Source organism: Cervus canadensis, chromosome 18, assembly GCF_019320065.1.
Source record: "Cervus canadensis isolate Bull #8, Minnesota chromosome 18, ASM1932006v1, whole genome shotgun sequence".
Lineage (NCBI taxonomy): Eukaryota > Metazoa > Chordata > Mammalia > Artiodactyla > Cervidae > Cervus > Cervus canadensis.
Genome location: NC_057403.1, coordinates 22364815 through 22390014, shown reverse-complemented (window position 1 = coordinate 22390014; position 25200 = coordinate 22364815). Strand labels below are relative to the sequence as shown.

The following is a 25200-nucleotide window of genomic DNA, read 5'->3' as shown; positions in this document are numbered from 1 at the left end:
CCAGTTTTCTTGCCTGGAGAATTCCATAACAGAGGAGCCTAGAGGGCTATTGTCTTCTACCGTCCACGGAGTCCCTAAGAGTTGAACATGACTGAGCAAATAACATGTTTTTAAATTTATTTTTTATTGAAGGTTAATTGCTTTACAGAATTTTATTGTTTTCTGTCAAACCTTAACATGAATCAGCCATAGGTATATATGTATCCCCTCCCTTTTGAACCTCCCTCAAATCTCCCTCCCCATCCCATCCTTCTGGGTTGATACAGAGACCCTGTTTGAGTTTCCTGAGTCATATAGCAAATTCCCCGTTGGCTATCTATTTTACACATGGTAATATAAATCTACATGTTACTCTTTCCATGCATCTCACCCTCTCTTCCCCCTCCCCATTTCCATAAGTCTGTTTTCTTTTTTTTTTTTTCATAAGTCTGTTTTCTAGTCTGTTTCTCCATTGTTGCCCTGTAAATAAGTTCTTCAGAACCGTTCTCCCTGATTCCGTATATGTGCGTTAGAATATGGTATTTATCTTTCACTTTCTGACTCACTTCACTCAGTATAATAGGTTCTAGGTTCATCCACTTCATCAGAACTGACTCAAATTTGTTCTTTTTATGGCCGAGTAATATTCCATTGTGTATGTGTACAACTTCTTTATCCATTCATCTGTCGATGGGCATCTAGGTTGCTTCCATGTTCTAGCTATTGTAAATAGTGCTGCAATAAACAATGGGATACATGTGTTTTTTTCAACCCTGGTTTCCTCAGGGTATTTGCCTTGGAGTGAGATTGCTGGGTCACATGGTGGTTTTATTTATAGTTTTTAAAGGAATCACCATACTGTCTTCCACAGTGGCTGTATCAACTTACATTCCCACCAACAGTGCAAGAGCATTCCCTTTTCTCCACACCCTCTCCAGCATTTATTGTTTGTAGACTTTTTGATAATGGCCATTCTGACTTGTGTGAGGTGATATCTCGTTGTGGTTTTGATTTGCATTTCTCTAATAATGAGTGATGTTGAGCATCTTTTCATGTGTTTGTTAGCCATCTGTATGTCTTCTTTGGAGACATTAGGTCTTTTCCCCACTTTTTAAAATAACACTTCTTAAAGGAGCACACACTTATTACTCTTCTTGGCTTTAGCAGTCTGTTGGACCTCCCTTTCCAATGGGCCTTAAAATGGGACCTGGCAGCCTTTTCCTTAAGAGAGGGCTGTTGGAGTACCCTGTGAGCTTTCCTGTTTCTCTAGATCTAACTAACTGTTAATGCTTCCTTAGAACAGAAAAAGATGAGCTGAGAAACTCCATATCTTTATTTTTTAATTATTATTTTTAAAAATATTTATTTTTGGCTGTACTGGGTCTTCGTTGCTGAGGGTGAGCTTTCTCTAGTCGTGGAGAGCATGGGCTACTCTGCTTTCCATCCTTGGGCTTCTCATTTCTCATTCTGGGTCCCACTTTGGCTTCTTGTTGTGGTCATGGGCTCTAGGGCAAGCAGGCTTCAGTAGTTGCAGTGCATGGGCTTAGTTGCTCCTAGGCACGTGGGGTCCTCTTGGATCAGGGATTGAACCGGTGTGTCCTGCAATGCAAGGTGGATTCTTATCCACTTGGCTACAAGGGAAGCCCTCATCTTTCTTTAAAGCAGGGTCAGGGAAGGGAAAGGTCGAATAGATGGTGATCTTAGATTTCAAGGTAAGGGACAGAGGCAGAATTTCAAGACTAGTAGTGTGACGTGTTGGCAATTTCAGTTTAGAGTTCAAGGCTACATCTCAAGGGAAAATTCATTATGAAGTCTTGTGGATAGAATTACTCATTCATTCATTCTACAAATATTTACTGAGTCCCTACCATGTGGCAGGCACTGTTCTGAGTTGTGAGATTACCATGGAACCAAGACTCTTACTGGAATGGAGCCAACATTCCAGTCAGTGAGAGGATGGTTAAGAAACAAATGAATAAGCAAGATAATTTCAGACAGTGTTTGATAAGAGGCAAATAAAAACAAGCCATATAATAGGGAGTGACTGAGGCACAGGGCCATCAGTAAAGACCTCTGTGAAGTGGTGACTTTTAAGTGGAGGTGAGGGATGAGAAGGAAACAGCCATTCAAGGGCCTGGGGGGCAAGTGTTTCAGGCAGAGGTAACAGCCAGTCCAAAGGCCCAGAGCTGGGACCAGCTTGCACAGAGGTGTGGGAGACTGGGTCAGAGAAGTGGGCAAGAAATTGACTGTGCTTTATTCCATTTGTACAGGCATGCCATGGTCTGATTTATATTTTCTTTTTTAAGATTATATTTATTTGTTCATTTATTTATGGCTGTGGTGGGTCTTTGTTGCTGCACATAGGCTTTGCTTTTTCTGGTTGTGACAAGCGAGGAGCTACTCTGTTGTGGTGCGCGGGCTTGTTGAGGTGTATTCTCATGTTGTGGAGCACAGGCTCTAGAGTGTGCACGCTCAATGGTTGTGGCACGGGGAGTTAGTTGCTCCAAGGCATGTGGGATTATCTGAGACCAGGGATCAAACTTGTGTCTCCTGCATTGGCAGGTGGATTCTTAACCACTGGACAGCCAGGGAAGTCCTAACAGATATTAGATGCTAACTATGGACGGTGATTGCAGCCATGAAATTAAAAGACGCTAGCTCTTGGGTAGAAAAGCTATGACAAACTTAGACAGCATATTAAAAAGTAGAGACATCACTTTGCCGACAAAGGTCTATCTAGTCAAAGCTATTGTTTTTCTGGTAGTCATGTACGAATATGAGAGTTGGACCATAAAGAAAGCTGAGCACCTAAGAATTGATGCTTTTGAGTTGTGGTGCTGGAGAAGACTCTTGAGAGTCCCTTGGGCAGCAAGGAGATCAAACCAGTCAATCCTAAAGGAAATCAACCCTGAATATTCATTGAAAGGACTGATGCTAAAGTTCCAATACTTTGGCCACCTGATATGAAGAGCCAACTCATTGGAAAAGACCCTGGTGCTGGGAAAGATGGAAGGCAAAAGAATAAGGAGGTGGTAGAGGAGGAGATACAACTGATAATTGTGGTGGTGGTGGTTTTGCTGTTTAGTCGATAAGTCGTGTCCAGCTCTTTTGCAACTCCATGGACTGTATGTAGCCCACGAGGCTCCTCTGTCCAAGGGATTTTCCAGGCAAGAATACCGGAGTGGGTTGCCATTTCCTGCTCCAGGGGATCCTCCCCACCCAGAGATTGAACCCACATCTCCTGCATTGCCAGGCGGATTCTTTACTGCTGAGCCACCAGGGAAGCCCCTCCAAAAAAAAAAAAACAAAAACAAAAAACCAAAACTGTGGTAGATCTATCCAATAGAATTCTGTGTCAGTCAGGATCCCAGCAGAAAACTAAGTCACACACAAGTAAGATAATTGAGCATTTAATAATAGCACTATTTACAAAGTGAGGGGTATCCAATGAGGGATGGTGAAACACCTGTAATCTAGCCACAGAGAGGCTCTGTTACACTCTTATCCTTGAAGGGTCAAAGGGAGAGAGCAGTCCCTGGAACTCGGTGAAACCTATGGGTACAAAAGACGGCCAACAGGAGTCATGGCCAAAACAAGTTGCACTACCAAGCTCATCAGTGGGGAAGAGGGAAGTAAAATCCTCTCCTAAGGAAAGGACCAGTGGGAGGGAAGAAAATATTTTGAAAATAATACAATCTACCACAGAGGAGACTTCCAGCAACTCTCCTACCACCATATGGATAATACCAGACAACAGAAGAGACAAAGAGAGCAGAGAGATTGAGAAAACCAGAGTCCCACTCCATTATTCTTGCCTGGAGAATCCCAAGGACAGAGGAGCCTGGCAGGCTACTGTCCATGGGGTTGCAAGAGTCAGACACGACCTAGTGACTAAACTACGGCTGCTGCTAAAGACATCATCACAATAAAAAAGGCTAAGTGCTGAAGAACTGATACCTTCAAACTGTGATGCTGGAGAAGACTTGAGAGTCCTTTGAACAGCAAGGAGATCAAACCAGTCAATCCTAAAGGAAATCAACCCTGAATATTCACTGGAAGGACTGATGCTGAAGCTGAAGCTCCAATACTTTGGCCACCTGATGCGAAGAGCCGACTCATTGGAAAAGACCCTGATGCTGGGAAAGATTGAAGGCAGGAGGAGAAGGGGATGACAGAGGATGACATGGTTGGATGGCATCACTGACTCAATGGACATGAGTTGAGCAAACTCTGGGAGATGGTGAAGGAGAGGGAAGCCTGGAGTGCTGCAGTCCATGGGGTCACAAAGAGTTGGACATGACGGAGCAGCTGAACAACAACAAAGACATCATTTAAAGCCTGAATCCAGCATGTCTGTCTGCTCTTGGCCTGCCCCAGAGCTCCTAAAAATAGATTCCCATTTCTGCCTAAATGAATTTGAGTTAGATTTCCATTGCTTACAGCAGTAGAACTACATCTTTGGAGGGAAAGGCTTCATCAAGCTCTGTTACACCCTCCCATCAGTCATGAGCACTGACTCAACTCCCATTGGTTGAAAATCTCAACCAATGAACTTTCCCAAAGGAATCAACTGTCTCCACTAAGAGACAGAGACCAATAACATCATAGCTTCCTAACACTTTAATAGGACAATTTGAAAATTTACAGAAAAGTTGAATGATTTTTTACAGTAAGTCACTGCCTAGGTTCTGTAACTGGCATTAGTAAATGTTAGTTACTCAGTCATGTCCAACTCTTTGTGACCTCCCATGGATTTTAGCCCACCAGGCTTCTCTGTCCATGGAATTCTCCAGCAAGAATAGTGGAGTGGGTTGCCATTCCCTTCTCCTGGGTATCTCCCCACCCCAGGGATCGATCACCAACTCAATGGACATGAATTTCAGCAAACTCCCGGAGGTAGTTTGGTGTGGACAGAGGACAGAGGAGCCTGGTGTGCAGTAGTTCATGGCGGGGCCTGAATTGCTAGTGATAATGTCTGTGGACAAGTCCAGGGTTGGCAGAACTGCTGCTCCGCCTGGGCCAGCAGCCTGGGCACCAAGGCACTCCGGCTGAGGGATCGTTCTCCTGGAAGCCACTCCTGGTTCCTCAGGCACAGGGGCTGGGAAGCCCTGCAAGGGCCAGAGTGGAGAAGACGGGCAAGGATCAAACCAGGGGAAGATAGAAGTAAGTGGAGGAGAGGGCTGCAGGGGGAGTTGGGGAGGAGCAGTGGGCGGGACCCAGGAGGGGCGGGGCAAGAAGAGGCAGGGCAGCCGCTCACCCGTGAGGGGGTCCATCTGAGAAGCGGCAGGGAGGGCTGGAGTTAGACCTCTGGCCAGAGGGGCTGAGGTTGGATCCCTGTGAACTGACCTGATGTTACACTTCAATTTAAACACACACATACGCGCGCGCGCGCGCGCACACACACACACACACACACACACACATCCTCCCACACACACGAAGCTGCTGATCCTCCGTGGAGAACGGACTTTGTGATGCCAGGGGGTGCTCCCCCACCCTCCACTGCCCTTTACTCCCCTCCCCCCCGCCCCCAACTCCCCAGGGGCTAGGTCACTCTGGACCTTGCTACTTCCTGTTCCTGGCTGCCGCAGTTCAGAGGCTATGGAGCTCTGGAAGAAGCTGAGGCAGGCTGGACTGGTGCCCCCAGGGCTGGGCCCACCCCCGCGGGCCCTGAGGGGAGTCCCCCCAGCGGAGAAGGCGGGTCAGACCCTCGCGTCCCCAGGGGCTGGCGCTGGAGGTGCCAGGGAGAGTCTGCTGTGGATCTGGGAGGAGCTGGTGAGTGAGGGGTTCAGAGGAATCAGAGATGGGGGAGTGGGGAGTGGATAAATGAATGGGGATGAATGAAAATAAAAGATGCCAGAGACTGAGACAGAAAATGAGAGACAGGAACAGAGAAATAGAGGCAGAGACAGATACACACAAAGTGAGACGGAGACAGATAGAGACACAGAAAGACACTAAGAGTGACAGACAGTAATAGAGACAGAGAGACCCAGAGACAGAGAGACAAGAAATGGAAAGCAGAGACTGAGAGCCAAAGACAGGCTCATGTTAAATCTGAAAGACAGAGATGGAGAAAGTCAAAGGCAGGGGCAGAGAAATAGAGACAGACAGAAAGACTGGATCTAGAAAGACAGAGAGGGAGACAGCCAAGTAGAGACAGAGAGGTGGAGACAGATAACAAGAGAGGGAGACCTAATAAGAGAGACGGAGACTAAGATCAGGACACAGAGAGAGAACAAGAGAGGCGGAGAAAGCGAGGGACAGTGAAATGCAGAGACCATGACCGTGGGAGACAGGACAGAAGCAGGCTGACAGAGTCCAGGGACCCGGTGAGGGTCCCACCCGTATGCTGTGGGCCAGGACTGTTAAAGAGAAAGATGACACCTCTTAAAGATGGCAAGGCTGTAGGTGATGGGATTTTGTAGTAGAGGAGAGAGATTGGGCTGAACCTTGAATATAGCATGGGCAATTGGGAATTGACAGCCAAGGAACAGAGTCAGGGGATAGAACATTCCTAAGAGGCTGGGGTGTCCCTGGAGGTCTAGTAGTTAAGCCTCAGAGAGGTTCCAATGCAGGGGATTTGGGTTCGATCCCTTCCGGGGTAACTAAGCTCCCACATGCCAAGTGGCACAGCCAAAAGGGGGGAAAAAAGGAAAATTCCCAAGAGGCAATCTCAGGGGTGAGGGGGGAGTCTGGCTAAACTGATCTAGCAGGATTCTTGCTGAAGGCAGGCCAGGGTGATCAGCCATCACCTGGGGGATGGGGGAGTGGGGAGGACGAGGAATCTGATCAGATATGGAAGAGGGTGTTGTTAGCCTCTTAGTCGAGTCCAACTCTTTACGACCCCATGAACTGTAGCCCGCCAGGCTCCTCTGTCTATGGAATTCTCCAGGCAAGAATACTGGAGTGGGTTGCCTTTCCCTTCTCCAGGGAATCTTCCCGACCCAGAAATTGAACCAGGGTCTCCTGCATTGCAAGCGGATTCTTTACCATCTGAGCCACCAGGGAAGCCCAAAACATACAAAGAGGGGGATTCTTGCTAAAACTGGATTTTACTGATACAAGGAAGTACTGATGGACCCCGGAAAATGTTCAGGATCCTGACTAAAGTTTGGTTAGGCAAAGAATCTGTGTTGGTACTTGAGCTGGGAGCTGCTCCCACTCAGGTTTCTAGGCAGAGGCACACTAACCCTTTGCCGTCTGGAGTGGCACGCCCATGACTGCCCCTTCCCACCCCAGGGGAACCTCCGCCGAGTGGATGTCCAGCTGCTGGGCCAGCTGTGCAGCCTGGGACTGGAGATGGGGGCACTGCGGGAGGAACTGGTGGCCTTCCTGGAAGAGGAGGCAGAGGAGAACACCGAGGAAGAGGAGGAGGAGGACAGAGAGCTGAAAGGGAAACTGGAGGGGGCCTCCAGTCCAGTCCCTGGCCACCACCGCCCCCCTGACTTTGAGATGACTATCTGAGGTCCTGCCAGTGTGCTTCCAGTGGACACGTGAATGATACGCAAATTTATGTAAGAAGGCAGGGGAAGGGAGGGATTTGCAGGTCAAATTGACCTGCAGATGTCCAATTTGGTACTGTCATTTGCTCCTTGAGCAAGTGCTTTCTCTGAAAGTGTCTGAGAGGAGATTGAGGGGTGGGTCCCTGAATGATGGGTGTGTTTCTAGATGCTGTGGGAGGTTTGCAGAGAAACTCTTGGTGTCTTTGCAAATATGATGTACAGATGGCTGTTAAGCACTTGGAAAGTGGCTAGCTCTGAGGTCTGCTGTAAGTGCTGAATTTCCAAGCTGGGTTTGATAAAAAGAATATTCAGTATTTCAATAATTGTAAAAATTAATTATATTTTGAAATGATAATATTTGGGGTATGTTGGGATAAATAAAAATATGACTAAAGCTAATTTCACCTGTTTATTTGTAAATTTCTTTTACTGTGGTAAAACACAGAACATAAAAGTTACCCTCTTAACCATTTTTAAAGGGTCGGACACAACTTAGTGACTAAACCACCACCAAAGGGGAGGTCAGAGTGCCTTTCTCCTATCTGTGTTTTTGTGTTTGTATTTTTTTAAATAATATTTATTTATTTATTTTTGGCTCTGCTGGGTCTTCCTTACTGCGTGGGCTTTTCTCTAGTTGCAGCGAGCAGGGGCTGCTGTCTAGCTGCAGTGTACAGGTTTCTCTTCTTTTGGAGCACGGACTCTCAAGCATGCTTCAGTAGTTTTAGCATGTGGGCTCAGGAGTTGGCAGTTCTGGGCTCTAGGGCAGAGGCTGAATAGTTGTGGTGAACAGGCTGAGTGATCTGCAAGCATGTGGGATCCTCCCAGATCAAGGATCAAACCCGTGTCTCCTGCCTTGGCAGGCAGATTCTTTACCACTGAGCCACCAGGGAAGCCCTGTGTGTGTATTTTTAAATTAAATTTAATTTGTTTATTATTTTTGGCTGTGCTGGGTCTTTGTTGCTGCACGGGCTTTTCTCTAGTTGCAGAGAGCAGGGCTATTCTCTAGCTGCGGTGCATGGACTTATTGCGGTGGCTTTTCTTGATGCAGAGCACCGGCTCTAGGGCACACGGGCTTCAGTGGTTGCGGCTCCTGGGCTCTAGAGCACAGGCTGAATAGCTGTGGTGCACGGGCTTCGCTGCTCCAAGGCATGTGGGATCGTCCCAGACCAGGGATCCGAACCTGTGTCTCCAGCATTGGCAGGTGGATTCTTAACCCCTGAGCCACCAGGGAAGCCCTCCTTGTAACCATATTTTAAAATTTACAGTTCAGTAGTGTGAAATACATTCATGTTGTGGTGTGAATGTGTTTCCATCTTGCAAAACTGAAAAGGTACCCGTTAAACAACAACTCCTCATCTGCCCGCTCCCAGCCCCTGGCAACCACCCTTCTGCCTTGTCATTATGAATTTGCCTACTCTACGAACCTCAAGTAAATGGGATCACACAGTATTTGTCTTTTCCTAACTGGTTTGTTCATCCATGTTGCAACATGTATCAGAATTTCCTTTCTCTTTGAGGCTGAATAATATTGTATTTTGTGAACAACCACATTTTGTTTATTTGTCAATGGGCACTTGGGTCATTTCTAGCTTTTGGCTATGGTGAACAGCATCGCTGTGAACAAGGGTGTACAAATATCTGTCCAAGTCTCTGCTTTCTTTCTTTTTTTAAATATATATATTTTTGGCTGTTCCAAGTCTTAGTTGTGGCCTGTCAGGTGTAGTTCCCTGACCAGGGATCAAACCTGGGCCCCCTGCACTGGGAGCACAGAACCTTAGTCACTGGACCATGAGGGAAGTCTTTTTTTAAAAAATTTAGGTATATACTCAGAAGTGAGGTTGCTGGACTGGGGGTGATTCTGTTTAATTGTTTGAGAAGTGCTGTGCTGTTGGCTCTACCATTTGCTATCCCCACGACCACAACCACGATCCCCATCCCCATGACCAGTGCACAGTGGCTCCAATTTTCCACCTCCGTAGAAAGGTTTTTTTAAAAAAATATTTTATTATTCTTATTGTTATTTTATTATTTTTATTTTTTGGCTGTGCCCCAAGGCTTGTGGTACCTTACTTCCCAACCAGGGATCAAACCTATGCCCCCTGCGTTGGAAGTTCGGAGTCTTAACCACTGGACCACCAGAGAAGTCCTTTGCCAACACCTGTTATTTTCTATTTTTTTTCATGATAGCCATCCTAATGGGTGTGAGATGGTACCTCGTTGTGGTTTTACTTTGCATTTCCCTAGTCATTGGGCGGCTCCCCTCGTCGCTCAGTCAGTTAAGAATCTGCCAGCAATGCCGGAGACCTAGATTCGATCCCAGGAAGAGCCCCTGGAGTTAGGGCATGGCAACCCACTCCAGGATTCTTGCCTGCAGGATCCCCAGGGACAGAGGAGGCTGACGCGCTACAGTTCCTAATGATTAGTGATGTTGAGCATCTTTTCTTGTGCTAATTCACTCATTTCTTATTTACATTTAAAAATATGGCTGCTAGAAAACTTAAAATTACATAAGTGGCTCCCACTGTATTTCTCTTGCGCCGCACTATTTCAGATATTTGAAAATGGAATGTGGGTGTGAGCAGATGAGCCGCAAGGGGTCATCTGTGTTCCCTGACGGGATGCAAATGCGTCACAGCGCCACCTGCAGGAGATGGGCAGGTATCTGCATATAGCAGCCCAAGAGAAGTAGGGCTGCTTCTGTTAACTCCTGCCTGCCTACATTCTTAGAAGAGATGCCCAGGGAGACAGCTCTCCGATGGGGGCGATTTGGGAAGGAAAGCTTACTATTCAAGAACAGCAAGGGGACTTCCCTGGTGGCCCAGTGGTTAAGAATCCGCCTTGCAACGCAGGGGACTCAAGTTCGATCCTTGGTCAGGGAAATAAGATCCCACATGCCAAGGAGCACCTAAACCCAGGCGCTGCAACTACGGGGCCTGCGTGCCACAACTAGAGAGTCTGTGCGCAGCAATGAAAGATCCTGAATGATGCAAAGAAGACCCAACACAACCAAATTAAAAAATCAATATTAAAAAAAAAAAAAGAACAGCATGTCCGGTAGCCCCTGATGTCTGGGTGGGAGTTGCTCTGGGCCATGTCCTGGGTCATAGAGGTGACATCTATGGGGGAGTCACCTTCATCAAACACTCAGGGAGTTTGGGTGGGTGTGGGCAGCACCCCCTCCTCTGGTACGGTCCTCAAGGCCACACTTACTGAGCTACATCCAGCAATGACCAAGTAAGCACCAAATTTGCCCTTCCAAGTGCTCAGCCCAGCAAGGGGGGCACCCCCTTAACACATAGAAATAGCCAAAAAATAAAAAAATAAATAAAAAAAAATTAAAAAAGAAATAGCCAAGAAGAACAGGGCTGGGATGGGGGAAGGCACAGACAGAGGGGTCAGGGCCAGGATGGGGGAGCCCAGACTCTCACATCTGCCAACATCTCACTTCTCTGGGAATATCCTCACTCCCAACTAGAAAGATAGTAACTCTCCTTGCTTTTTCACTTGATGCCAGGCCCTGTTTGCCCACTGTTATGCTGTACTACTGCACTTTTCAAGGCTCTATACTGTAAGATTAGAAATGTTTTCTTCATTTTTTGTGTTTGCTTTCTATTTGTTAGTTGTGTGGAAAGTATTATAGACCTATTACAGTCCAGTGCTATCTAGCCAATTGTGTTAGTTGGATACCTGGGCTAAATTTGTTGGACTTATGAACAAATTAGACATATGAATATGCTCTTGGAATGGGACTTATTTGCATGTAGGGAACTTACTGTACTGAAATTGAATCAGTTATTTATTTATTATTATTTTTTGCTGCACTGCATGACTTGCAGGATCTTAATTTCCTCAGCAGGGATTGAACCTGGGCTCTTGGTAGGGCAAGTGCAGAGTCCTAACCACTGGACTGTCAGGGAATTCCCCGAATCAGTATCTTAAAAACTTCCAACAAACAAAAGTCTACATTTAAAGAAGAGCTAATACCTACCCTTCTGAAACTATTCCCAAAAATTGCAGTGGGAGGCATGCTTCTGAACACCTTCCATGAAGCCAGCATCATACTGATATCACAACCAGAAAGAGACATCACACACAAAAAAGATAATTACAGGTCAATATCACTGATGCACACAGATGCAAAATTCCACAACAAAATAGTAGCAAACAGAATCCAATGATACATTCAAAGTATCTTACATCATGGTCAAGTGAGATTTATCCCAGAGATGCAATGATTTTTTAATATCTGCAAGTCAGTCAATAAGAATAAAAGCCATATGATCATCTCAAGAGATGCAGAAAAAGCTTTTGATAAAAATTTTCAACATAATGAAGGTTGTATTGAACTTCCCCGGTGGTACAGTGGATAACAATCTGCCTGCTAATGCAGGGGACACAGGTTTGATCCCTGGTTAGAGAAGATTCCACATGTCTTGGGCAACTAAAGCATGGAAGGCATTAAAGCCACCAGCTTGGGACATAACATTGTTTTCCTTCTCCTTTGGCTCCTATCCAGAGCAATTTCCTTCTGATAATTTGACTCCTGTGAAGGCTGTCTGGCTGTGGTTAACGAATGGCGTCTGAGAGCCTGAACTTGTGTTCAGAGGGAGCTGGAGGGTCACAGAACAGGACAGGCCAGCAGGAGGTCACATATGTGCATCTCCTGGGGGCTATGAAGGATGTGGCTGAATGCACGCTAGCTCAGTTGCCCCTGAAATCCCTGTTTTCTTTGGGTTATAATACTGCTTTATTTTGAGATGCTGCAAGGTTTCTGCAGCATTGGGCTTTGTTTGGAAATTCAGAGAATCCTCCAATGGCAAGCTTGACTGTGCCAAAAAATAATCAATGAAAACCCGAGTGTTTGAGATATTCTGAAAGCAAGTCACAGATGTCCCTGGTTTGCATCATCCTCTAACCCAGGGGTCCCCAAACTCTGGGTCGAGTAGACTGATATCTCCTACAGATCAGCAGCAGCATTAGATTAGAAATAAAGTGCACAATAAATGTAATGTGTTTGAATCATTCAGAAACCATCCCGCCAAACTCTGGCCCATGGAAAAATTGTTCAGTTGCTCAGTGGTGTCCAACTCTGCTACCCCATGAACTGCAGCATGCCAGGCTCCCCTGTTTAAAAATAGAAAAACCAGGAGCTGTTTTTCTATTGCTCTAGAGGCATGGCCTTGCTCCTAGGACTCTGCACTTCTGCTTTCTTATTAGGTCCTGCCAGAGGCTCCATAAAACATCTTTCAAAGAGATACAAGATACAATAATGTACCCTCCTTCCGGAGGGTGGTCCAGCATGCCTGTAGTACTGGAGACCTGAGAGATCAGAGACACGGATAGTGCCTGAGGCCATGAAACTCTCATGCTTCATTGTCTTCTTATTTGTTTGTTTTAAAATTTTATTTATTTGGTTGCCTTGGGTCTTAGTTGTGGGATTTGGGATCTAGTTCCCTGACGCAGGATTGAACCTGGGCCACCTGCATTGGGAGCTCTGACTCTTAACCACTGGCCCACCAGGAAAGTCCCTGTTGGTTTGTTTTAAAAAATTTTTATTTTAAAATTTATTTTTGGCTATGCTGGGTCTTTGTTGCTGTGTGTGGGCATTCTAATTGCAGAAAGTGGGGGCTACTCTTCATTGCAGTGCTCTGGCTTCTCATTGTTGCAGAGCAAGAGCTCTAGATGATGAGTTTCAGTGGTTGTGGCTCATGGGCTTAGTTGTTCCTAAGCATGTGGGATCTTCTCAGACCAGGGCTCAAACCCGTCTTCCGTGCGTTTAAAGATTCCTAATCACTGGACCACCAGGGAAGTCCTCCACTCACATTTCTGACCCAGGTGCTGCAAATTCAGAATCTCATGACTTCCTCAGATTGGGTATTTTGCTAGAATAACTCATGAACTCAGGAAAATACTCTGCTTATGATTAGTATTATTATAGCAAGAGACACAATTTGGAAGCAGCAAAAGGGAGAGCTCTAGGTCAAAACAGGGTAGGTTCCACATGCAAGCTCCCCCATGTCCTCTCCCCATGGAATCAGGACATATCACCCTCAGCCATGCTGAAGCAAGCTCATTGGGTCATTGGTGTTCAGACTGTTCATTCAGGTTTTATCACATCAGCAGGTGTGACTGAATCACGGGTCATGATATTGAACTCAGTGTCTACCCCTACTTCCATCCCTAGATGACAGGCTGGCCCAAAGCTTCATCTCCTAACTACAAGGTTGGTCACTGGGATGACTAGGCCCCCATGCTGAGCCATAGTGTTGGCATGAACTCTGAAGGGGTCCAGGAACTCCTGAATACCAAAGATAGTCCTATAACTTGGAAAATTACAGGACCAGGGGCAATGACTTGACAAGTTTTTTATTATACTGCACTATTATTTGTAGTCCCCATGTTGACCTTCATGCATGCTCAGTCACTCAGTTGTGTCCAACTCTTTGAGACCCTATGGACTGTAGTCCACCAGGCTCCTCTGTCCATGGAATTTCCCAGGCAAGAATACTGAAGTGGGTTGTCATTTCCTCCTCCAGATGATCTTCTTGATGTAGGAATCAAACCCATGTCTCCTGCATCTCCTGCATTGGCAGGCAAATTCTTTACCACTGAGCCACCTGGGAAGTCCGCTGCCATGCTGACACACTCCCCGTATTCAGATTTGTGGTCCATTATCACATGACTCCTTAAATCCTGACTCAGAAGTACGCTGCTTTTGGTCCTGATTATTGGGCTTCCCTGGTGGCTCAGAGGGTAAAGCGTCTGCCTACAATGCAGAAGACCTGGGTTTGATCCCTGGGTCAGGAAGATCCCCTGGAGAAGGAAATGGCAACCCACTCCAGTATTCTTGCCTGAAAAATCCCATTGATGGCAAAGCCTGATAGGCTACAGTCCGTGGGGTTGCAAATAGTCGGACACGACTGAGCAACTTCACTTCACTATACATATTAGCCACATTCTATGGGTCCTTAGAGGTTTATTCCCTTTTCTCCCTTTTGCCACACTAATAATTTCTATTTGGGGATTTTGAGATTTGGTGACCAAAGGAGGCTAGGAACAGTCTTGTGAAGAAGCTGTTGTCTTTTTTTTTTTTTTTTTTTAATACATTTATTTTGCTGTCTATTTTGGCTGAGTTGTGCAGTTTGCAGGATCTTAGTTCTGTAACCAGGGATTGAACCTGGTCCTCAGCAGTGTAAGGCTGTGTCCTGACCACTGGAACCATAGAAATTCCTGAAACTGAGTAGAACTGAGGCAGAAGGTAGATGCCTCCTCTCCACTCCCCCCCCCCCCCCCCTCCAGGGTAAAGTGACTGGAGATTCACTCCCTATGAACCAAAGCTCCAAGATGAGAAGAGCAGGACAATTAAGGGAGGAGGCTGGGCCCTTCCCAGACCACATATTTCTCATTCTCAAAGTTAGGAGACCTCCCTGACCTCACATGTACTAAAAGGCTCCTTGGAGGTCAAACAGGAATATTGTTAACTAAGGCCAGGTTACCCACAGGTCCCTTCAATAGAATCCATCATGGCTAAGAGACGCATGTGCACATATGGGAGGATCCTGAGATATACCAAATACGGACTGTGAACCAGGCAAGTCAAAATGCTTGGCCAAAGGAAACTCAGAAGAAATGCCCCATGAAAGTAATTCAAACTGCAATAAGGGTACAACCCTCACACACTGGACAATTTCACTCATCTCACACTAACAAAATAATGCTCAAAATTCTCCAAGCCAGGCTTCAACAGTACATGAACTGTGAACTTCTAGATGTTTAAGCTGGATTTAAAAAAGGCAGAGGAACCAGAGATCAAATTGCCAACAACCGTTGGATCATCGAAAAAACTAGAGAGTTCCAGAAAAACATCTACTTCTGTTTTATTGACTATGCCAAAGTCTTTGACTGTGTGGATCATAACAAACTGTGGAAAATTCTTAAAGAGATGGGAATACCAGGCCACCTGATCTGCCTCTTGAAAAATCTATATGCAGGTCTGGAAGCAACAATTAGAACTGGACATGGAACAACAGACTGGTTCCAATAGTGAAAAGAGTCTATCAAGGCTGAATATTGTTATCCTGCTTATTTAACTTACATGCAGAGTACATCATGAGAAATACTGGGCTAGATGAAGCACAAGCTGGAATCAAGATTGCTGGAAGACATATCAGTAACCTGAGATATGCAGATGATACCACCTTTATGGCAGAAAGCAAAGAACTAAAGAGCCTCTTGATGAAAGTGAAGAGGAGAGTGAAAAAGTTGGCTTAAAACTCAACATTCAGGCTGATTCATGTCAATGTATGGCAAAAACCACTACAATATTGTAAAGTAATTAGCCTCCAACTAATAATATAAAAAAAAACAAAACTCAACATTCAGAAAACTAAGATCATGGCATCCGGTCCCATCACTTCATGGCAAATAGATGGGGAAACAGTGGAAACAGTGACAGACTTTATTTTTGAGGGCTCCAAAATCACTGCACATGGTGACTGCAGCCATGAGATTAAAAGAAGTGTGCCCCTTGGAAGAAAAGCTATGACCAACCTAGACAGCATATTAAAAAGCAGAGACATCACTTTGCTGACAAAGGTCTATATAATCAAAGCTATGGTTTTTCCAGTAGTTATGTACCGATGTGAGAGTAGGACCATAAAGAAGGTTGAGTGCCAAAGAATTGATGCTTTTGAATTGTGGTGTTAGAGAAGACTCTTGAGAATCTCTTGGACAGCAAGGAGATCAAACCAGTCCATCCTAAAGAAAATCAATCCTGAATATTCATTGGAAGGACTGATGCTGAAGCTGAAACTCCAATACTTTGGCCACCTCATGCAAAGAGTTGACTCATTGGAAAAGACCCTGATGCTGGAAGGGATTGGGGGCAGGAGGAGAAGGGGACGACAGAGGATGAGATGGCTGGATGGCATCACCAACTCGATGGACATGAGTTTGAGTAAACTCCAGGAGTTGGTGATGGACAGGGAGGCCTGGCGTGCTGCAATTCATGGGGTTGCAAAGAGTCGGACATGACTGAGCGACTGAACTGAACTGATGTACAGATGTGAGTTGGACCAAACAGAAGGTTGAGTGCCAAAGAATTGATGCTTTTGAATTGTGGTGTTGGAGAAGACTCTTGAGAATCTCTTGGTCAGCAAGGAGATCAAACCAGTCAATTCTAAAGAAAATCAACCCTGAATATTCATAGGACTGATGCTGAAGCTGAAGCTCCAATACTTTGGCCACCTGATGTGAAGAACTGACTCATTGGAAGAGACCCTGATGCTGGGAAATATTGAAGGTGGGAGAAGGTGACGACTGACGATGAGATGGTTGGATGGCATCACTGACTCAATGGACATGAATTTGAGCCAACTGCAGGAGATAAGTGAAGGACAGGGAAGCCTGGCGTACTACAGTCCATGAGGTCACAAAGAGTTGGACACAACTGAACAACAAATGTTTCAAGAGCCAGACTATTTCTAAACTCTTGGTTCTTTACCTTGGATTGTCCCGAGAGAGTATTTCAAGGTAAGTTTTCAAGGATTCATCTTTTGCAAACATATCCAAATACATTCCCCTTTAGCAGTCCTGTTTTGGCGATGAATAGCAAGCAATATGCTTGGATTAGAGGTCCTATTTCCACTCGAATGCAGTTTCTTATCTTCTGGCAACAAAACCATTTGCAGAGATTTGGAAATCATGAGCTTCCTAGGAGAGATAAGGTGTGTTTTGCCAAAAGTTTTACTTTCATTTTAGATTTGAAGGATTTGTTAACAAGAGAAATCACTCATTACACACACACACACACACACACACACACACACACAAAACAATTTCAATATTTAATAGTGGGTTATGTGACAATTTCAATATACAGTCATTAAACAAAGAAAAAAATAGAAATAATAGAGAAATGTAACCACATATACACCACCAAATTGGGCCAAAACCTACATCTAGACTTGAACAGCACTGGGAAGCCTCAAATAACAGCAATTTGGAGTCCCAGTTGGGAAAAAGGTCCCAGGCAGTGTATCCACCCCACGGGTGAGACTTCAAATTGCAGCTTTGGGGGCTCCTGCTTATATTCCCAGGCCACAAACTGATATCATCATCAGTTTATATGCAAAAGTGCAGCTCTGGTTTTTCTTTAACTTTTATAATGCTGTTTGTTTCACCTTGTAAGTCACAAGATTCCTTAGACCCCGGGGGACTGGCCAGGTCTCCAGGGGCTTAAGAAATTCCCAAGACTCACTCCCTTTCTTATCTAACGTGCTGCTTAACTTATTGGTAACAACTGGTACGCTTATAGTTCAGGCATGTAGTTCAGGCAGGGTTCAGGCAAAGGCCAGAAGTTGGTCAGAGGCTTGCTCCCTACTTCTGAAACCTGAACAAGACTACCTCCATTTTAATTTCCCTAACAAGGTGCTATTCTCGTTCATCTGAAAGTAGCCTTTCAGATTGGCTGGTTGGTTACAGTCTTCTTTCAAGACCTGGTGTGCATTGTTGATGATGACGGGGTTGGGTTTGTGTAGGCGTCATAGCCGAGCCGAGCCAGCATGGGGGCAATCTGGACCATGTCCTGGGACACATCTCCAGGGATGTGGCCTGTCCACTTGGAGAGAGATTCCAGATCCACAGGCTTGATGACCTGGGCTGTGGATCACTCGATCTTGGATAGGGAAATGCCGCTGGGCTTGCTGATGAGGTCCTTGTCGCACAGGACAGTTCTGCTCCAGGTGGTGGCAAGGAGGTCAAGGATGAGCTAGAGGGAGCACCAGGGTGCAGCACCACCTGCTGTTAGTACAGAGGCAGGCACCTGTCCTTGCCCACCTCCATGCATAGGGCATACATCACCTCCACGGCCTGGCTGCACTTGGTGAGGTAGTCGTGCTAGCTGCCAAGGTTGAAGCTGGCAGTGGTGACGTTGCAGGTGACCCTGGAGTACGTGGAGGCCCAACTGTCCTGCACCACCAGCAGGGAGGAGGTGCAACAGGTAGACAGAAAACTTGAGTGTGGAGGGGTCTTTGTTGCAGAGGATGCCGACCGGCTTGCCGTGCTTGGCGATCACCTCCAGGTTGAAGGCCTGCATGGCCACATCCAGCACCTCATCAGTCATGCCCACCTCGTCCAACTGCAGCTTCTCCTGGCTGGACTTGGACCAGGCCTGCGACATGGCCAGCACATGGGAGATGATGTGGGTCTCCTTGCAGCACTGCCTCTTGGGGTGGGCATCCAGCATAGCACACAACAGCATGGTGTCCCCCCAGGGTAGGAATCCCAAGAAGATGAGCGACAAGGCCTTCCCATAGAGCTACTCCAGGTGGTCCATGCCCACTATCACCAGGTCCTCCAGGGCAGGCATTATTGATAGGCCAGGTGAGGGGATTTCATCTACTAGTTTCAATAGTGACCCGAGCATGACTATAATCTTTCTTTTAAAATAAATTTCCTCAGGGCCAAACAATTAGAGCCTTGGAGTGGAGAAATTTACCACAGTAACCCAAAAGTATTAGATGCAAATAATTGGTCAGAAACTCAACAATTGGGATTGATTTCTAAAAGTAGCATAAGATCATGCATATGATAGAAAAGCATTTGATCCAAATATAAAAGTCCAAGAAGTTAAGAAAACATTATAAATGATAAACCAGTAAATTTTCACATAGAAACCACAAAAATTATAACCATATTCACTCAGTCCTGTGAATATAACCAGTTCACTCAGTCCTTTTGTTAACCTTCTATGAAGCCATCATGTTTTTCATTAGAATTTTTCAGTTTCTTACTCAGTTCAGCATTATGGTCTGAAAGTCAGAAACTTGTATTTATCCAAAAGTTCTTTCTATATATCTTCTTGAAGAGGAAGCATTGTTGCAAAGGCATTGTAGTGAAACTGTGTCTATAATGACAAAAGAAGAAGGCATGTTTAAAATCTGATTACAGTGCAATTGACAAAGTAGCTTGGTTACTGCTGTGACATATAACACTTTCAGATAATAACTAGAATTATGGCTGATAACATTTTACTAGGATAGACTAGATTTTTAGGAACTCCATATAATCTCTAGAATATCTATATTATTACTAGCAACAATTATCACACAATCTAACCTAAGAAGATTTATTACTCATTTGATAATACTTCCCATGTAATTTAACCTACCAAATGAACCTAATTAGCTTAATATCTCTCTTTGTCCTGTTTCAGGGGCCCTTTGAAGCATCCCAGAGTTAGCTAGGGGTCAAGAAGACTTCATTAAAATTTGATATAGGAAGTTTTGTTGAAAATATCAAAAGGGGTTAAAACACTAAATCAGACAGAATCATAGATCAGTGTGAAACAATGGTTATTCACTTTGCCAACGGTGGTGGATGGTCACTTAGCTTGCTGGTATGTTACAATGAGCATATACTGAGGCTCAGGGTCTAGTGGAAGTCGACTCTGCCATCTTGGCCTTAGTTGGTTTTAACCACGTTTCATCATATCCTATGGCTATGTCATTCTTTTAAAGGTTGTGTTCTGCCCCCTTTCCTCCCATTTCATTCCTCCCTCATAGATTTTATTCCCATATTCTTATGTGAAGCAGAGGGGCGATGGTCCATCTTCTGTAACTGCTTCAAGGCTGGGTAGGGACATTGACCCTGCCTGTCAGGGAGTGAAAATCTCTGGATGCCTGATCTAGGGGCCCCAGGGGCAGGACAGGCTCCTTGTTTTTATCTGCATGGGCCAGAATCCCTGCCCAGTCACCATCCAGTGTGTGGAACTACTGTAACTGCTTCCACAGTCTTTCTATGAATCTTCTTGATGATGAAGCACTTCTTGGGATAGCATCAGAGTACAAAAGTATCTATAGATACTTAGGAGGAAAGACAAAAGGAATGGTTAAACATCTGATTACAGTGTAATCAATAAAGAAACTTGGTTACAGTAACCAGAATTACAAATGATTACATTTAACTTAACATACCAAATTTGTTGTTTTTCAGTCGCTAAGTTGTGTCTGACTCTGCAACCCCATGGACTGTAGCACATCAGGCTCATCTGTCTTCCACTTTCTCCCAGAGTCTGTTCAAATTCATGTCCATTGAATCAGTCTGATTCAACCATGTCATCCTCTGCTACCCCTTTCTCCTTTTGCCTTCAATCTTTCCCAGCATCAGGATCTTTTCCAATGAGTCGGCTCTTCGAATCAGGTGGCCAAAGTACTGGAGCTTCAGCTTCAGCAACCAATCCTTCCAATGAATATTCAGGGTTGACTCCTAAATATTTTTCTTTAAGATACCTCGGGGAAGTATCTCCCAAGTATCTCAAGGTTAGCTGAAAATCAAAAGAACTTTAGTTAAGGCTTGATATTTGGAGAGCTTGTCAAAATGTTTTAAAATACTTGGTCAAATAAGATCTTCAGTCACTGTGAGACAATATTTATTCCTCAACCAAAGTAACAAGAGATCTCAAAAGCAAATGCAAATCATTTAAAGGCAAAGAAACACAGTCTGTTGTCAAAGCAGTATTTCAAGAATACTTCGGAAGGATAAAACAAATCCAGTCTTGTTCTAGCCCATTTCTAACAAAATCCATTTACCCACTAAATTCATTCCAATCTTAGAAAATCCTGATCATGCATAACTCTTTTCAGTACTTTTTCATTTCTCACACCTTCTTTTACTGAAAACACATAGCCTACTTTCCTTAAAAAGTTTTTTCCACATTGAGTTACTTTTCTTGTTGAAAATTTTGTAACAGATAGAATAAGATCTTATTTGACCTCTAGTAAACCTAAGTAGAACAGAAATATTACACTTCACATTGATGACTCTGAAGACATGTCTATACTAATTAGATTAACAAATAAACATTAATACCATGTATTAATTTAATACAGAATATTTCCTAGTTCACATGAACTTGAAATTCATTTAGCTTAATTTCCTAGTGGCTCAGCTGGTAAAGAATCTGCCTGCAATGTGGGAGACCTGGGTTTCATCCCTGGGTTGGGAAGATCCCCTGGAGAAGGACCGGCTACCCACTCCAGTATTCTGGCCTGGAGAATCCCATGGACTGTATGGTCCATGGGGTCACCAAGAGTTGAACACATCTGAGTGACTTTCACTTTCACTTCAATTTCTCTTGTATTTAGAATTGTTTGATTAGTAAGCACTTACTTTTCTTTAAGTCAATTAAATTGAGCTCATTTATGAATTAACCTCTGCAATATTATCCAAAGAAAAAGACACATACTGAGACATACATATATCCAGACAGACAGAGTGAGAAATCTAGCTTCATTTTCTAAACTTAGTCATGAAAATCAGGTATCATAAAATTCACTAGTTTATAAATACCAGTTGGAATAGGTAAAAATTTTAAAGGCTTCTTCCTATTTTTCTCTGTCTCAGGAATTAGAGATGGTCTAAGTGTTTCTGAGAGCCCTAGTTTCAAGGCACAGGGAGGGAAAATCAAGTTCTCTAAGTAGGACTTGTTCCCTCAGAGTCAGAATTCTCAAAAGATGCTTGATTAAGCTTGCTTTTACTAACTGTATATGCAAAAAGAACCAGTTTTGGAATGAGTTTTTTAAGAGTTTTGCCTAAATCAACTTTCTCTGGACTCTAAACAATACAGTGACCACACAATGTTATCCCACTTCACAAGGCAGAATGGGCATCACAAATCTCAATGCAGAACACAAAGTATAAAATACACACAGGCCCAGCCGTCCTAATCAGACCCTCCCTTAGATACAAGACTGAAGTCCCTCAGAAGACCTCCTACTGAGACACAGAACTTTAGATCTGAGTGCTTCAGAGTAAATGGAAATATCTCAGGCTTTCAAAGAGTTCAAAGGGAGGAAAGGAGGCCAGGCTGGAAGAAGAGAAGGAGAGACAAAAGGGGTGAACTTACAGATGTTTCTTGACACCTGCAAATGCCCAGGTGTTACAGGACTTTTCCCTCAGCTTCTAGGAAGGGGGGACGGGAACTCGGCCCTACCGGAGACCAGATACCAGACCAGAACCAGAATTCAAGTTCTCTGCCCACTGGAGGTGATCAGGCTCCCACACTCAGATCAAGCTGAGGCCCTTCAAACCGACTCCTGTATCCAGGACCAGGACAGAAGAAAAAAAAGGGTAGGATAGGAGAGGTTGAAAAGAGGAAAGAAACAGGGAAGGGGAAAGAAGTCACTTTCTTTTTCCTTACCTGATCAGGGCACTCTGGCCAGTTGTCTGCGTCAGGAGGAGATCAGGGACAAAAGGTTCCAGTTACAGCCACTGGATCTGGTTCATTGGTGGGCAAGCTGGTCGCCAAGTACCCCCCAAGTGGTTAGGATGTCAGTTGTAATGAAGAAGAGGTCCCACCAGAGCTGACATTTGATGCAGGAAAGGGACCCCTTCCAGGGCCCGAGAATGGGCTCTTGTCTAACCCTCAGAAATGAGTTGTATTAGGAGACACACATGCTCACAAAGCAAGAGTCTTTCTTGGGAAGGGGCACCCAGGGGGAGAGCAGTGGGGAAAGGGAACCCAGGAGGACTGTTCTGCCACATGGTTCGAGTTCTCAAGTTTTATGGTAATAGGATTAGTTTCTGGGTTGTCTCTGGCCAGTCATTCTGACTTAGGGTCCTTCTTGGTGGTGCAAACATCGCTCAGCCAAGATGGAGTCCGGTGAGGAGGATTCTGGGAGGCTGGTAGGACATGTGAACCCGTGTCTCTCCTTCTGACCTTTCCTGAATTCTTCCAGTTGGTAGTAGCTTGTTAGTTCCACATTTCTTACCAGGACTTCCTGTTTTGAAATACATATGCCAATAGTTACTATGGTGCCAGACCAGGGTAGGCAGTTTCAGTCTCTGTTTTCCCTAACACTTCAAGGACATGACAAAGCTTAACTTCAAGTTTCTCCTAAGAATATTAGAATGTTTCTGTTCTCCCAGGGTCAGTGTTCTTGGGGAGGGGGGGGAAGATATTTTATCAAGCCAGATAACTGCACATGCAAAATGAGCCAGTTTTGGAATTTCAAGAGTTTCATGCCAATCAATTTTCTCCAGTGTCTAAAGAATATTGTGACCACACAATGTTAAAATATCTTTTCCTTACCTACAGGTTTATAACTACAAGTCGACCAGTAAGCCAAAATTTTTCTTAGGAGGCTGTCTGATGGAATCAAAGAAGCATTTTCCAATTTTGACCAGACATGAGTGAACCAAATACAAACCAGACCTCACCAGCTGATGAAAGCCTATAGCAGGGGAAGAAAAACAGAAAGCATAAAGCTCAGAGTGGCTGCTTCCAATTCCTGCTCAGCCTGTGGTTTTTGTCCAACTGGTCTCACAGGTGGAATTTCCAAAATGAAATACCCAGATGGAAGCTGAATGTTCCCCAGATGGAATTGAAAGTGTTGCTGAACCACACAAAGATGCCGGGATTCTTGGCCTCCAGAGGACAAGAATTCAATCCGGGGTCAGAGACAAGGCTTGATCACTCAGAGTTTTTTGTGTAATAAAGTTTTATTAAAGTATAAAGGAGATAGAGAAAGCTTCTGACATAGGCATCAGAAGGGGGCAGAAAGAGTACCCCCTTGCTAGTGTCAGCAATGGAATTATGTACTCTCTAATTAGTTGTTAGAGTGAATCAAAAGAATGTCGGGAGGTTGTAAAGACCTCACTAGACCTACTCCCATAATTTACACCTTAAGATAACAGGATTAGCCAGAAGGTTTTTCTAGAGACTGTCCTCAAGCAGGATACATTATTGTTATATAATCTTAAGGAATGTAGAGGGACAAAAAAGTTCGTCCTTTCTTCCTCCTTGAGAATTCCAGACCCCTCTCTCCTTGGGGACCCCTAGACTTCTTATCAACCTGCTGAGGAACTGACTCTCTTAGAATCAAAAGTTCCTCAGATGCACAAGTTGAAGGGGAAGCCACTTACCTCAGGTTGGGACTTGAACCCACGTGTTGGAACTCGAACCTCGAACCCAGCCAAAACCCATGGTCTTCCAGCTGAGATCACAGACCTGGTTTCAAGACATAAGGAAGCTCAGGTTCTTGATGTCTCATCACAGAAAGAATCCAGTGAGAGACAAAGTGATAGGTAAGAAGTGGATTTATTCATAGAGAAACACTCTCCACAGAGAGAGTGTGAGCCATTACAGAGGGCGAGCGCAAAGGCCTGGAAATGTGGTGTGGTTAGTTTTTATGGGCTGGATAATTTCATGGACTAATAAGTGGTAGGATTATTCCAACAGTTTTGAGGAAGGGGAGGGGATTTCCAGGAGTTGGACCATGGCCCCCTTTGTGATCTTTGATGTTTGACCTCAGAACTGTCATGGTACCTTTGGGTGTGCCATTTAGCTTGCCAATGTGTTACAATGAGTTTATACCAAGGATCAAGGTCTAGTCAAGTTGACTTGTTGGCCATCGTGGACCCATTTGATTTTAATTAGTTTATGTTGTGCCCTCAGGCTATGTCAAAGGTTGTGCCCTGCTCTTTCTCCGGTTTCAAAGGAGCCTCAGAATCAGCCTGGGGACTGACGCAGATGCTGGCCAAGGTGTCTCCACGTCCCCGATGCTTTCTCCTTCCTCCAAATAATTCTTTGGAGCAGAAAAATTCAGGCTGGCAGAGGCTGGAGAAAGAAACTTCTTTCTAGCAAAGGTGGCCTCCCCAGCTTCTAGGATGGTCCTCCCTCACCCTCCACTTCTGACTCAGCCCCCACTGCCTGGAT

At 44.8% G+C, this 25200-nt stretch overlaps 1 protein-coding gene and 1 pseudogene across 2 annotated transcripts; one reads left to right on the top strand and one right to left on the bottom strand.

Annotated features, from left to right (window-relative positions):
- The first annotated feature begins 5290 nt into the window (after nucleotides 1-5290).
- Nucleotides 5291-24220, top strand: ERICH4 (glutamate rich 4). Of its 2 annotated transcripts, XR_006263398.1 has the most exons (3): nucleotides 5291-5754; nucleotides 7222-7496; nucleotides 23581-24220. XR_006263398.1 is itself a non-coding variant. In XM_043436441.1 (2 exons), exons 1-2 carry the CDS (start codon nucleotides 5581-5583, stop codon nucleotides 7444-7446), a joined length of 399 nt encoding a protein of 132 aa, XP_043292376.1. In that variant the 5' UTR covers nucleotides 5292-5580; the 3' UTR covers nucleotides 7447-7883. The 2 variants fall into 2 exon arrangements, 1 of the variants encoding a protein (XP_043292376.1); XM_043436441.1 differs by lacking the exon at nucleotides 23581-24220 and having other exon boundaries at nucleotides 5292-5754; nucleotides 7222-7883.
- On the bottom strand, nucleotides 17526-18852 carry LOC122421270 (annotated as a pseudogene).
- Nucleotides 24221-25200: the final 980 nt, after the last annotated feature.

Excerpts from the sequence above, each read along its gene's own strand:
- ERICH4 (XM_043436441.1), top strand. The coding sequence starts at position 5,581 with ATGGAGCTCTGGAAGAAGCTGAGGCAGGCTGGACTGGTGCCCCCAGGG. Across the intron at positions 5,755-7,221 it reads TGTGGATCTGGGAGGAGCTG|GGGAACCTCCGCCGAGTGGA; the intron begins GTGAGTGAGGGG and ends TTCCCACCCCAG.